Raw genomic sequence first — 13,234 nt, 5'->3', positions numbered from 1 at the left:
AATAGACCTATAGAACAAAACAAAAAATCTTTTTCTTTTTTTAATATACTGTAAATATGTCAATAAATGTGGGTTCTCTGAGAATGGGTTAATAATTTGTTCTTGGTGTGGTTCTTCTTAAAGGGGCATTCCACTCATTTTCAACATTTTACTATGTCATTAATATACCTTAGAGCTGTTGTGTGGAAATAATAAAAATGTCCCCCCATTCTGTGTTTCCTAGAACTGGAGATCTGAAAAAAATCATTAACATGGTGAAACACATCTTGATGATGTGATCAAGATGTGTTTCACCATGTTAATGTTTTTTTCATACTTACAGTTCTAGGAAACACAGAACGGGGGGATGTTTTTTATTATTTCCACACAACAGCTCTAAGGTATATTAATGACATGACGTAAAATGTTGAAAATGAGTGGCATTCATTTTCAAGGAGTTGAAATGTATTATTAATGTTGTAAAAACAATGGAATACTACAATTTAGCAAAGAAATTCCATGACCACAAAGTGACAACTTCTATGTTCAATTGCTTTCTCCTGGACAGCAGATCATGAAAGATACATGCTGCAGATGCACTGGGACGCATTCATTTTAGTTTAGTTTAGCTTATTTGATCATCTTTCGGTTTCAAATACAAATTTTACAACAATGAATGGAAGCTGTTACATGAAGGTGATCAAAGGGAATAGGCAGAAGCTGAAAGCTTATACATGCCTATCCTACTTACAACAGAACATAATTAAGTACGGCTGCAATTTGAAACTGCCCCCCCTAAAATCTGAATGGCCCATATACTGTAGAAGTGTCTATTTGTATGTCTCTAAATGTTTTGATGAATTGAACAAGGTGGACCCTCTTGTAAACAAGTGTAATGCTTTATTGGGTCGTCCACTCACAGTTAACAGTCTTTGTATTGAGTTGTGCTTGGAATGTACTGTAATTCTGCAAACTGTTAATAAATATTTCAATCAATCAATCAATCCTGTTCGATCAAAGTAATCCTGTTTTTTATTACATCTTGGATTGGATGTCCTGATCTGATCAGAAATCAGAGTGATCCCAATCCAGATTAAAAGTTTTGAACTCCTTTCATTTTGTGTTTCTGTAAGGTAGCGAATGGAGGTGAATGAGAGAAGTGTGGTGCACTGCTGATTGAGTGTGAAGTGGCTGATTGAACCCAGATGCTGATTGATACTGACTGATTCAGAACAGGTGGGTTGCGCACATCCAGTTCCTTGCTGGTGCTGGACACGAAAAGACTATGAAAGGATAAAAGTCAGCACACAGCTTTACTCCTCAGTGTTTCGTTTATTATTTTAAAAAAACACTACAGATTCACAAAGTTTCGGCCATTGTTGGCTTCATCAGGGTCACCTAGGGGTGGGCGATATGGTGATAAATAACGTATCGTGATAAAATAATACACCAAGACGCCTGAGGGCGAGGTCGTGTGCACGCATCCGCCTCGTTGATGGCAGACTGCTGGGCGAGCGCTGGCGCTTTGGCATGGGGGGTCAGATCTAGCCTGGGTAACCCCCCCCCCCCTCGCCAGATTTTCATTCTGGCAGAATTAAATGTTGTCCAACAGGGAAAGTGGTTAAACCAGGCTAGGTCAGATCAACATGGAATTAATTCTATACTGGCCATATAAGGAGCATGTCTTGAGTGTACAGGGTTTGATGAGGTCAGATCAACATATGGAATGTCAGAACAGGTCAGCTACATACAGTATATCTAAGGGTGGTAGCGGGGACATTCTCTTGAGTGTACAGGGTTTGATGAGGGCCCAGGTAGGGCCTGGCCTTAATTTACGGTCCTGTTGAGCAGTGGCGTATTCACAATAAGGCGAAGCCAGGCCGCTGTCTGTCCAAGTCTCGATCTAGCCTCTCCTTGAAAACCATTCCATTGGCCCCTCGCCCATTCACGGACGTGTCCATTCCGTGGCGCGACCCTCCCATAGATGTGCAAATGTACACGCCTTTGTGTTCAAGCCAAGGGGAGGAGGTGGGGGATTGTCCAGGGCACTAATTACCCTTCCAATAACCACATGTACTGAACTGCCTGTTTACTAGTGTACAAAGATTAAATGTGCACGCAGAAGTACAACGAAAACCTCTCGCCTAAATGGTCTGTGTCTCGTAGCGTTTGAGAGAGGTTTAACCGAAGGTCTGAACTACGATTCTGTTATAGAGATTTTCAGGCGAAAGTCCCCCCGCCGTCTCATGTTCTGAGACATCACTAAGCGTGAACACTATTTGATTTTGCTGTTAATGCTGTCAATGAATCACTCATTTGTGCTGGCGTCATGTTCGCCTTATCTGTAATGCTGCAACTGTCTGTGCAAAGACACCTTATTTATTTATATTGTCTTTATTAACATTTCGATGTGTTCTTGTTGCTTTCTGATAACTTTGGGGCAGGCCCGTCTAGAGTTTGAATGGACAGGTGGGCCTGTTGAAAACTGCCGGGCGCGGCTGCACTAATAACTTTGGGGCAGGCCCGTCTAGAGTTTGAAATTTGAATGGACATGTATAAGTCAAAAGGGAGACATCGAAGAGGAAGGATGGATGGGGAAGGATCAACATATGGAATGTCAGAACAGGTTCTGAAATATATCCAATCCATATATGGAGATCTAAGGGTTTGGGGTTTGAGGTCAGATGTAGAGTTACTGGCCAATAGTGATGACATCAGGGATCTCCATATATGGGCTTAACTGCGACAGCGGATCGCATTTACTATGACATCAGGGTCTCCACATCTCCATCCCTGATGATGTCACGAGACCTGGGCACCATATATGGTGCCCGACACTAACTGACAGGAAATGCTCGATTCCATAGTTAACTGTGACCTTCAATCACAACAATACAAAAATAAAGTTTACGTTTTAACTAGACTATGTGGGATATTGGATAGGGACCACTGGCCTAAAAAAGGTTGAGAAACACGGTTGACTCCATTTAAAGAATCAGTCACAAAAAAGGGATATTTCTCATCCATTTTTTTATTCAAAATTTCAGGAAAAAAAAGAAAATACAAGAATTTCTCAGATATACATTTGGAGATGGCATGTCAAAAATACACCATCTCAACTATAGATGTGAAAACACTTTGAGGCCTCAGATACAGAACTAGGAAGAAGATAAAGGCTAGCAGAGCTTTTTGATTCCCCCCCCCCCCCCCCCCCCCACAGACTGTCAAATGTTGTTAAAGTGAATAAAACAATAGCAGATCAAGGGCCCCTTCTGAAGTTGTAGGAATGCAAATCATAGAATTAGAAGCATGGTAGTGATAAACCTCAAACTAATTATTGCGTTTTTGCATCCTCCATTAAACCTGAGGTTTGCATTAAGAACATTCTGAAGAAGATAAACCAAATTTAGATAAAAAATTATTATTATTATTATTGACATGTATTCTTTTCAGTCAGCATACTTTGTATATTTATCCTTACAATCTGGCAATGCGAAAAGCAACTATCCTATTGTAAACATAGGCCTATGATCTGACTCTACTCATGTTGTGTACTCTTCATCATGGCTACCCGTAATCTACTAGACATCCGTGTCTGATTCACATCCACATATTTCCGTAAGTTGTTGTCATAACAGGTTTATGACTGGTAACTAAAGAGCTTTGACATAGATATTCACAAGACTAACTTTGTGTCTGTTGGCAAAACTGAAAGACCAGAAATAGGTCACAGATGTCCGTATATTTTGTCATCACATACACCCAAACTGAAATGCCATTAAAGAAATGTAATAAGTAGCAACATAAACACAGTTGGCGTTTGTGAGTGGTAATCTTTATGCCACACTCTATGATGCCCACTTACAATCCAACTGTGATCATTTCCCCCCAAGATCTCCACTCTTTTCGATTGCACAGTAATACAATGTTTAAGAGGAACCCAGTACAACTACATGCGCCCGAGATTTTACCTCAAACCTCACATCAGAAGTGTATACTAGTGACCTGGCTATCTACAGTATGACTCCGATTTTGTTTTCTTTTATTGCATTTGGGGTGTAATTTCAACACGTCATTTGTTTTGAAATCAAATGCCATTTTATGCATATTGCCCTGAGACAGTGCCCTCTGTATGCCCCCTGCAGTCTAGTGAAAAAGACCTCATGAGAAGCTTGGGGATCTAAAAGCTACTGTGCCGTCATTGCACTTGACACTGGAGAGGATTTGGATTCCGTCAGGTGATTCTTGGAACCAGCAGCATTATTGTAAGCAGCAGTAGAACAAGTGTATTACTTGTAATTCATCAAAAGGATGACCCAAAGTGAGTCCACACAAGTTCCAGAATGGTTACAAAATTGGTGTTTACAGAACACAGCCTGGCTATAGGGCTTGACATACTTTGTTGCATGTGTGATGTTGTCGTGTACCGAAAATAGATCTGCAAGCTCACACGCGATGCATTGAGCGCTTGTAGATTGGCTATTTCCAGTGTGCGCAACAACCGAGTATGAATCCGGCTTATGCTGGACATGAGTCTAGACCTCACTGAAGAATCGGCAGGCGTACAGGAGAAATGATGGTGCACATGTGACCACAGTGTTTTGGGGCAGAAGTAAAGAGAGTTGCATGTTCTTGGCGACATTCAAATCACACTGCCAACAAAAGCACAGTTTGTGCTGAGGCTTTGGTTCCAACATTGACCTAGAAACCACTTGAAACTCTCAGGGCGGATGTGCATTGTGGAGTTCCAAGTGTTCAACCACATTGGAGTTGGAGTCACTGCTATCTCGTATTGTAGAGGCAAAGAGAAATCCTTGCTAGACTTCACAGTACAGACGCATATACAGGATAGGATCATATAAAAGGTTGTTGTGTGAGAACATGGCAGAGACATTTCAAAGTGTGGAATAGTTTGTTGTAATGTGGATTTGAACTGACAAATGATATACTCCTCATATAAATGTACTGTGGAGGTAAAAAATATGTTTTCCCTTTCTTTTATAATAATAATAATCTCCATAACTGATGTGTTATTTATATTATGTGTTATGTAAGAGAAAATAATAACCTGTTTTGGTAGTCTGAGGATTCCAGGTTGTGAAATTGATTGTGTTGCAGAGTTGGTGCATGAGATGGAATGTCTGATGGTGTTGACGTTGTGTCCTGGCCTCTTTTTGATACTACATATTGCACAGTTCCAAAGCCTTAAGTTACAACACTGCAAACCATCCGGTCAAAAATAAACGCAACAATAAATGTTTGAATCTGTTCTCATGCAGACAATCTGCATTGTTTCCTCACAGACCAAGCCTCTGCATGGCACCGCACCACAGGCCTCTGTTGGCCTATCAGTACAGCCTCTGCATGGCACCGCACCACAGGCCTCTGTTGGCCTATCAGTACAGCCTCTGCATGGCACCGCACCACAGGCCTCTGTTGGCCTATCAGTACAGCCTCTGCATGGCACCGCACCACAGGCCTCTGTTGGCCTATCAGTACAGCCTCTGCATGGCACCGCACCACAGGCCTCTGTTGGCCTATCAGTACAGTACCCCTACTAGTATCACATACACTGTTCCCTTTTAACTCATACACCTATACTGTACACTTGCCTTCCTAAAGGACCATTAGACCAGAAGCTGAACAATCTTGGGCACAGGACAACAATTCAAACCACCACCAAGAGAGATTCCATCTCCTGTCCTATTCCAAGGTGTGAGGTTTTATCGAGATCCCTGCGGGGATGTATCCAGAACATGAGGGTTTAGAGACAAGGGTTTTCTATGAAAACTAAGAGAGAGGGTGAAATGTTTTCTTTTTTTCTTTTTCTTTTTTTTTTCTTTTTTTTTCTTTTTCATATGCATACATATATTCAAAAAGAGTGAGGTAGATACATACTTGAAGGAAAAATAAAATAAAGTAAAAGTCCCCCAGTCATGACACCAAAGAAAATACATACAAAAGAAAGTCCAACTTTATACTGAATCATGGGGCATTTTATACAGTGATTTAAACTGATATCACAAAAAAAGGAAAAATTAAAAAAATAAATAAATAACACTCCTACAGGAAAAGGAAAATAATTCAAAGAAGGAAGAAAATAAAATCACCAAGCAACATTTCAAAAGATGAGGAAGAATCCTTCAAAAACACTTTTTCTTTTTTGAAACCACTCAGCCTCCATGTAAGACCTATTCCATGAATGACATCGACATGTCATCCCGTCGCTGGACATTAACCCATCATTTTTGTTTGTGTTGTTTTTCTTTTGGTTCACAGATAGGATGATGATGACAAACAATAAGACCTGTTTTAACCGGAATTAGCAAGTCAACAGAATGCAGCAGAAGTGGCATAATATTGCGCTTGAGGAGATTTAACGCAGGAAACAAACAAGGAAAAAAAAAGTTAAAATGACTGAATGGTTGTTCCAAGTGGTTGGGATAATTAAGGCAAATGAGACAACCCAATTAGCCCTATTAACAGGAAATGGGATGGGTTAAAATACCAGACTCTGGCGTGGGGAAAACATCCTGCATGCTTGAACTTGTCCTGACTTCAAAAGGAGCCACCGGGGAGGGCCTACGTGTACAGTAAGACAGTGGTGCTCACTTTATTTAGGACCCATGAATTGACATGTATTTGGCCGTGGACCACCGTCACCGTAGATCAGCCATTTTCAAATAGCCGTAGTTTAACTTGATTTTGATGCTGCATTGACCCAATTCTGCTGGGGACCACCCTTTAAACCTTCTGACAACCACTGACGTTCTGTACACGTCATGGAGGGTGGGGGTGGTGCGTTCCGTGGATTTGTAATTGTCACTCCGTAGCTTTACTTTACTTTACTTTATTTGTCTATTTAGACGGGACAATGAACTTAATTCCATAAATGCAATGTAAATACACCGGATTTAGCAAAAATGCAAATGTTCATCCGCAGTCCCGACTCCCCACAGTAAAACATAAAACAAAACAAGCAAACAGTACCTTACATTAGGAAACAAAGCATTTAAAAACATACATACACAAGGAAAGTACAAAGGTAGCGGAGTGACAATTACAAATCCACTGAACGCAGCGAATCAGGCTGGAAACCAGACTAGCAGGTAGGAGGAGGCTAGGCGTAGGTATGTAGGTATGTGACATGTAGGTATGTGTACTGTACATGTCATGGAGGTTCAGAGAGGGGTGGGGAGGGAGGGTGGGGCACCCTTGGACTCCCATGAAGCACGAGGATTGTACTACTACAACAACAACAACAACAACAACAACAAAAAAGGTGAGAAAAGTAGAGGACAATCATGAGAATGTATGGAGAAAGCAAAGCCTTTACTTTGACCTGAGATTGAGACGCACCCAGAGGACAACACTAGGCGCAGTGCTAGACATCTAGAAACATAAAGAAGGAAGGGTGCAGGAAGTACACGCTCAGACATGGAGGGTGCAGGAAGTACACGCTCAGACATGGAGCTAAGGTGTCCATTCCTAATCATTATTATTATTATGATAATAATAATAAGTATAATAATAATATAAAGACATCTACAAAAAGAAGACAGAAGGAAACATTTCATAAAAAAATAAAAGGCAATGAAAACAATGTAGTGATAAAGAAGAACTTTTGGGGTAACTTGTTTTTTGTGTCGGACTTTGTAATTTTCGTATTTTCGAAATGGACTGTAGTGGAAACCATATAATATCAAACCTGAAGGATATAATATAAGTGTGTGTGTGTGTGTGTGTGTGTGTGTGTGTGTGTGTGTGTGTGTGTGTGTGTGTGTGTGTGTGTGTGTATAGACATAGACAAAAAGAGAAAAAGAATAAAATAGCAGCTTTGTTCTGTACAGACACAGAGGCGGACATCTGAACCGTAAAAAGGCTATAAAAGTGACAGACCAATGATGGGTATAAAAGTGATTCTGCATCTAACATACACTGTAAGACCTCTCTTTATGGTATATATATAATTATTATTAATATTTATTTATATACGTATATGTATGTAATTGTAGAGAGTCCTATGACTAGTCTAAAAGAGACCTGTTGTGGAAAACCTGACTAGGCTACAGAATAGAAGAATCTTCACAGATCCAATAATTTATCTAATCTCTACTACCAGATCGTTATCTGTTTAATGTTGTGTATTTGGTGCTATGTCTGTTTAAACAGTCTCATTGAGAGATGTTGATCTCTAGGATGAAACTTAAAGTTAAAAATGACACATTAATGCTCTGATTTGAAAGTTTGGAGAACTGGAGACAAAATAGGGGAAATCCTAAAAATCTGTGAAACTCACCGATTAGCATTGTGAGAATTTTTTCTTTCTTTCTTTCTTTCTTTCTTTCTTTCTTTCTTTCTTTCTTTCTTTCTTTCTTTCTTTTTTACAATGTCGAGCTATGGCTTTGATTCAGAGTTGGCTGACTTATAGATCACATGCATACAATTCCTTCAGATAATACAAAGAAATGTGTGGGGGAAAAAAGTAATTCATTAATTTCAGACCTGGGGTAATCCATCAGAAATATACTAAAACATGTCTACACAGTACTGTAGGGAAGAGCGTTATCAGTGGCCCTTTCTTGGGTTTAAATTGAGGAAATGACCGAGGCTTGAAACCTACTCAATATGATGGAGGCCAACAACTTTGTTTTGTCATCTCCATGTAGTTAGCTACCAGGTTTTCCAAATTAAAATTAGATTCACAGTAGAATGATGGTCTACCTTTATGTGTAGTTTTGTGTAAGTGATAATGTGTTGGTATTATATTATTGCCAGTAGCATAGACTCTTGTCTCAACTCTGAACCATAGCCGTATTGCAAGAAGGGAGACATATACAATGTTTTAAGAAAAACTTAATTTGGCAAATGTTTGGCAGATACACAATAGCCCCTTCTCTTCCATTTTCACCCACTCCTGAAAGGATCTAAAAAACATAGAAATATCAACAGGAAAATCGCACAATGATCGTAGTCCAAAAATTCATGGTTGAGGCGTCCTCACACGGCATGAGCTAGTCTCACGCTCATGGAAATAAAGTCATATCAATGGAAAGACATTTTGGAAATGGAGCTATATCATATTATAGAGAGAATCATGTGTTGGTATAAATACACACTCAGATATCCACAACATCCTCTCTAAAATCATCATCAAAAAAGTGCTCTTCTGTTGGATTTGCTGGCAGATATGCTAGGAAATTATTTTCTTCAGTTCATGTCTTACAAATAACTTGTACGTTAGGATAAATGCCTGTGTCAATGTCCTTCTTCGTGAAGGAATTTTGTAACAAACGTACAATACAGGCCACACAGGAAGGAGACTGCAGCGCTCCCCAGTGTTGAGCCTTAAAGCCACAATACTCCACACAGGAAGGAGACTGCAGCGCCCCCCAGTGTTGAGTCTTAAAGGCCACACAGGAAGGAGACTGCAGCGCCCCCCAGTGTTGAGTCTTAAAGGCCACACAGGAAGGAGACTGCAGCGCTCCCCAGTGTTGAGTCTTAAAGCCACAATACTCCGCTTTAGCAAGGTTTCTGTGCTGTATCAGTCTCCATAGAGTTAATCGTTGACCTTAGTACTGCAACCATAAAGAAGTGCAGAGATCAGCCTACTGCTTTACAGTAGCAGACATCTCTTACCTCATCCATCCCTCCATTAAGAGACTGGGGGGGGGGGGGGGGTGCTACCCTGTGTGAGAGGAGGAGGAGGGGGCTGGGCTGGCCCGCCGGGGGGGCTGATATCAGCAGGCCGAAGACTGGGGCAGTGGCAGAGCGCGTTCATTCTTCCTGCCGCCGTTCATATGTGCATAGGGCTGCATCTCGTCAAAGTTGGGCCGCAGCAGCACCATGGGCCCGTTGGCCGAGACCTGTCCTGAGTGCTTGTTGTCCAAGGCTTGGCCCCCCACCATGGCTGATGCAGCCGCCGGGGCCGTGGAAGGCGAGCCGGGTCCCAGTAAAGGAGCGACGGGGCCTTGCACGGGGGATAACTGCTGCTGCGTCAGCGCCTGGGGAGGCGGCGTGCCTCCGACGGCGCCGACACTCACCAGAGAGGGGGCGGGGACGGCAGAGGGCTGCCGGGTCATGGACGTGGGGTCCAGGGGAAAGTTCTCCATGTTCTCCACCTCCATGTCCAGCTCCTCGGTGTCCGGCGGCTTGTTCTCATCGCTGAAGAAGAAGCTCATCTCCCGGAAGGGAGGCTCCAGGTCCTCCTTGATGCTGTTGATGATCTCCAGGAAGGACGGACGCATCTTGGGATTGTACTGCCAGCACATCCGCATCAGCTCGAATCTGCACACAGCACACACACACACACACACACACACACACACACACACACACACACACACACACACACACACACACACACACACACACGTGTCATCTTCAGGGGTCACCAACATGTCCGTACACGGACAAAATGTGTCCGTGGCAAAGACTTGGTCTTGTCCGCGGCAAATTTTAGCTTTTCTGTTTTACACACCATTATAATGTTCTTATTTTGATCATAACACCCACTTATTGAATGTCAAGTCTCCAGGTTTTCTTCAGAATTTGTATGGCAATTATTTACTATGACACTATGGCACATTAGGACTAGTACTCCACTAGTACTTCTCAAATGTTTTATTTGAAAAGACCCCCTTAACTCTGAGAGTGTTCAAATGGAAACAAGGGTCCATTTGCTTTCATTTGAACACTCTCAGAGTTACAGATCTGTTATGTCATTCAGGGCTATATGTGTTTTTGGTAATATTATTGTCCACTCATTTTGTATGTCCATGGCAAAAATAGAATGTTGACTAAAACGTCCACCATAAGCCAACATGGTGTTGACCCCTGAGGAGATGAGATGAGATTCAATTTATTGTCAATGTACAGTACAAGTACATATTTGATCTTTTATTTTCAGTTTCTATTCCCTTACAATAGACTTGGAAAAAATGTAAGACCAAATCTTTCTGTTCAGTTTAAATCTGCTGTCTGTTTCACACCAGCAGGTGGCAGTGCACACCAGTTTGTCAGTATGTCATTGTCTAGGGCCAAAGCTCCAGAATGCTATATCTACAAACATATCACCCTGACATGCAGAAAGTGTACACAAATTAATATAGGAAACGCACTTGTAGCCTTGCACATACATTCCATTAAAAGGATAGTTCAGATTTTTGGACTTAAAGCTGTAGGAAATACTTGCCATTAATTTAGTGGTTGCAAAGATATTAATTGATTCCCTGAAACCCATGGTGGGAGTTCTGGTCTGGTGTTGGTGAATATTCAGTAGTTCCGGTCATTTTATGCGTGGGGACCACGCATAAAATAATAATAATGCATTTTATTTATAAAGCGCTTTACATTCTTACGAATCTTTTGGGGAAAAGCTTTCTTAAAAAGGTGGGTCTTAAGTCCATTCTTAAAAGAGTCAGTGGACTGTGGTGCTCTCAGGTGAATAGGGAGAGAGTTCCACAGACAAGGGGCTGTGTGGCAGAAGGCCCGGTCGCCCATGGTGTGGGGGACGGGGAGAAGATGGGTGTTGGAGGAGCGGAGGCTCCTAAAAAAATAATAAAAAATAAATGAATCCACAAAACTAGCGTCATTTGTATTGTTCACCTATTTTGACCCCTCTGTCACATGGAACTATGGTTTTGTGCTGCTGCTGCTGCTGGCGTATAGTGATACTGGACACAACACATAGTTGTCACAGAGGGTTCTAAGTTGAACGAAAGTTGTTTTATATGCTTGCTAGAAATAGGTCAACAATACAAAATGATGCTAGTTTTGTGGATTAATGTATTTTTAATACGTGGCCCCCAGACCCCCACCAAATGACCAGAACTACTTAATATTCACCAAAATCAGACAAGAACTCATGGAATCAATTAATATCTTTGCAACCACAATATTAATGGCAAGTATTTCCTGGCTACAACTTTAAGTCCAAAAATCTGAACTAACCCTTTAAAGCCAAGTCTTGTATGATCAAACTTTCTGTTAAAATAGTTTTATCACATTTGTGTTACAGTTTATGTATGTATAGATAGATAGATAGATAGATAGATAGATAGATAGATAGATAGATAGATAGATAGATAGATAGATAGATAGATAGATAGATAGTATTTTCACTAAACTGGTCACTTTGAGTTCAGTAATGGACTTTGTATACAGCGGCACAATAAATCATACATAAGCACATACCGTGCCAGGTCGGCAGCAGAACTCGGGGAACGTCAAAACAACATCATAAAAGAGAGAATTATTACAGTTTGGTGTGGTGCTACACCACACACCACAACTTCAATTATACACAAACAAGCTAAGAATACCCTTCAAGGACTACTAGTACTAACACCTCAGTCATCATCTCTCTCACTCCTTCTGTCTGAGCTTCCTCTTGCGCTCTCTCTCTCTCTCTCTCTCTCTCTCTCTCAGCTTTTGCCTGCCTCTGCAACAGCCTGTGTTCAGCTGCGTGCCAACTCTACTCCACAGCAAGGAATTGTGGGTAGTGCTTTCCTAAGCATGCGTCTCACTTAGAACTCTGAAGCATGTTGGCTTGTTTTTGCAGTGAGCTCCCTTTAGAGCTGACATTCACATGTCAAAAGCCCGGGCTATGAGACCTGCCATGAAAAGCAGTGTAATGTTTGGAGCCAGGCCCTGAATGCGGCTCAGAGTAACCTGTCTGCTTGGTGCTCTCACACACTGCCATCTGTCGCTGCGTAGAAGACCGGATGATGTGATGTTAGAGAGGAACGAAAAACAAAAACACTGCAATAAATCCTGCCTGCTTGTCAGCATCTTGCCCATCTCACAGAGACACATGCAATCACCTTTTAGGGCATGTCATGAATAACGCTCGAGACACATTCAGTGGGAATCCACACATCCACATCCAGCCCATGGCTCTTCTTCACAAAACTAGTAGGGTCAACGAGTTCAGTGTGTTCTCTGTGATTACACCTGATACTTGCATGCAATGTTTGCCTTTCGACCACGCCGGTAGTAATTCAATAATCTGTGTAGATGAAAACAAATCTGGATTTACCATCAGGCTTGGAGGTGGTCAGGCTTGCACTGTGATAGAAACTAAAGTATAGTGGACACTGCCCAACCAACCACAATGCCACACTGTCACTTATTGTGAGCAAAGTGAATATAAACAGAGAACTAGTAACGTGGACGCAGATTGAAACAAAGACGTTAGGATGCAGAACAATTTGGAGTCACGACTCACAACATTAATTATTTAGGACCGGGCATC

At 41.6% G+C, this 13,234-nt stretch overlaps 1 protein-coding gene across 2 annotated transcripts in view; it reads right to left on the bottom strand.

The window, feature by feature from the left end:
- Positions 1 to 7,781: 7,781 nt before the first annotated feature.
- Positions 7,782 to 13,234, bottom strand: part of LOC306923559 (insulin-like growth factor 1 receptor) — a 42,498-nt gene continuing 37,045 nt past the window's right edge. Inside the window, exons 19-20 of one of the 2 annotated variants that reach the window (XR_013790083.1) lie at positions 9,491 to 10,266; positions 7,782 to 9,341 (exon numbers count right to left, since the gene is read on the bottom strand). Coding sequence is in view for 1 of the 2 variants with exons in the window: in XM_079501729.1 (XP_079357855.1) it covers positions 9,720 to 10,266 (547 nt within the window). In the remaining variant the exon portion in view is untranslated. Of the gene's footprint in view, positions 10,267 to 13,234 lie in introns of both variants that reach the window. The other variant, XM_079501729.1, reaches the window with a different exon arrangement.

The sequence above is a fragment of the Electrona antarctica genome (genome assembly GCF_951216825.1).
Source record: "Electrona antarctica genome assembly, chromosome: 5".
NCBI lineage: Eukaryota > Metazoa > Chordata > Actinopteri > Myctophiformes > Myctophidae > Electrona > Electrona antarctica.
The sequence above is the reverse complement of the archived record's forward strand: the minus strand, read 5'-3'. Positions and strand labels throughout refer to the sequence as shown.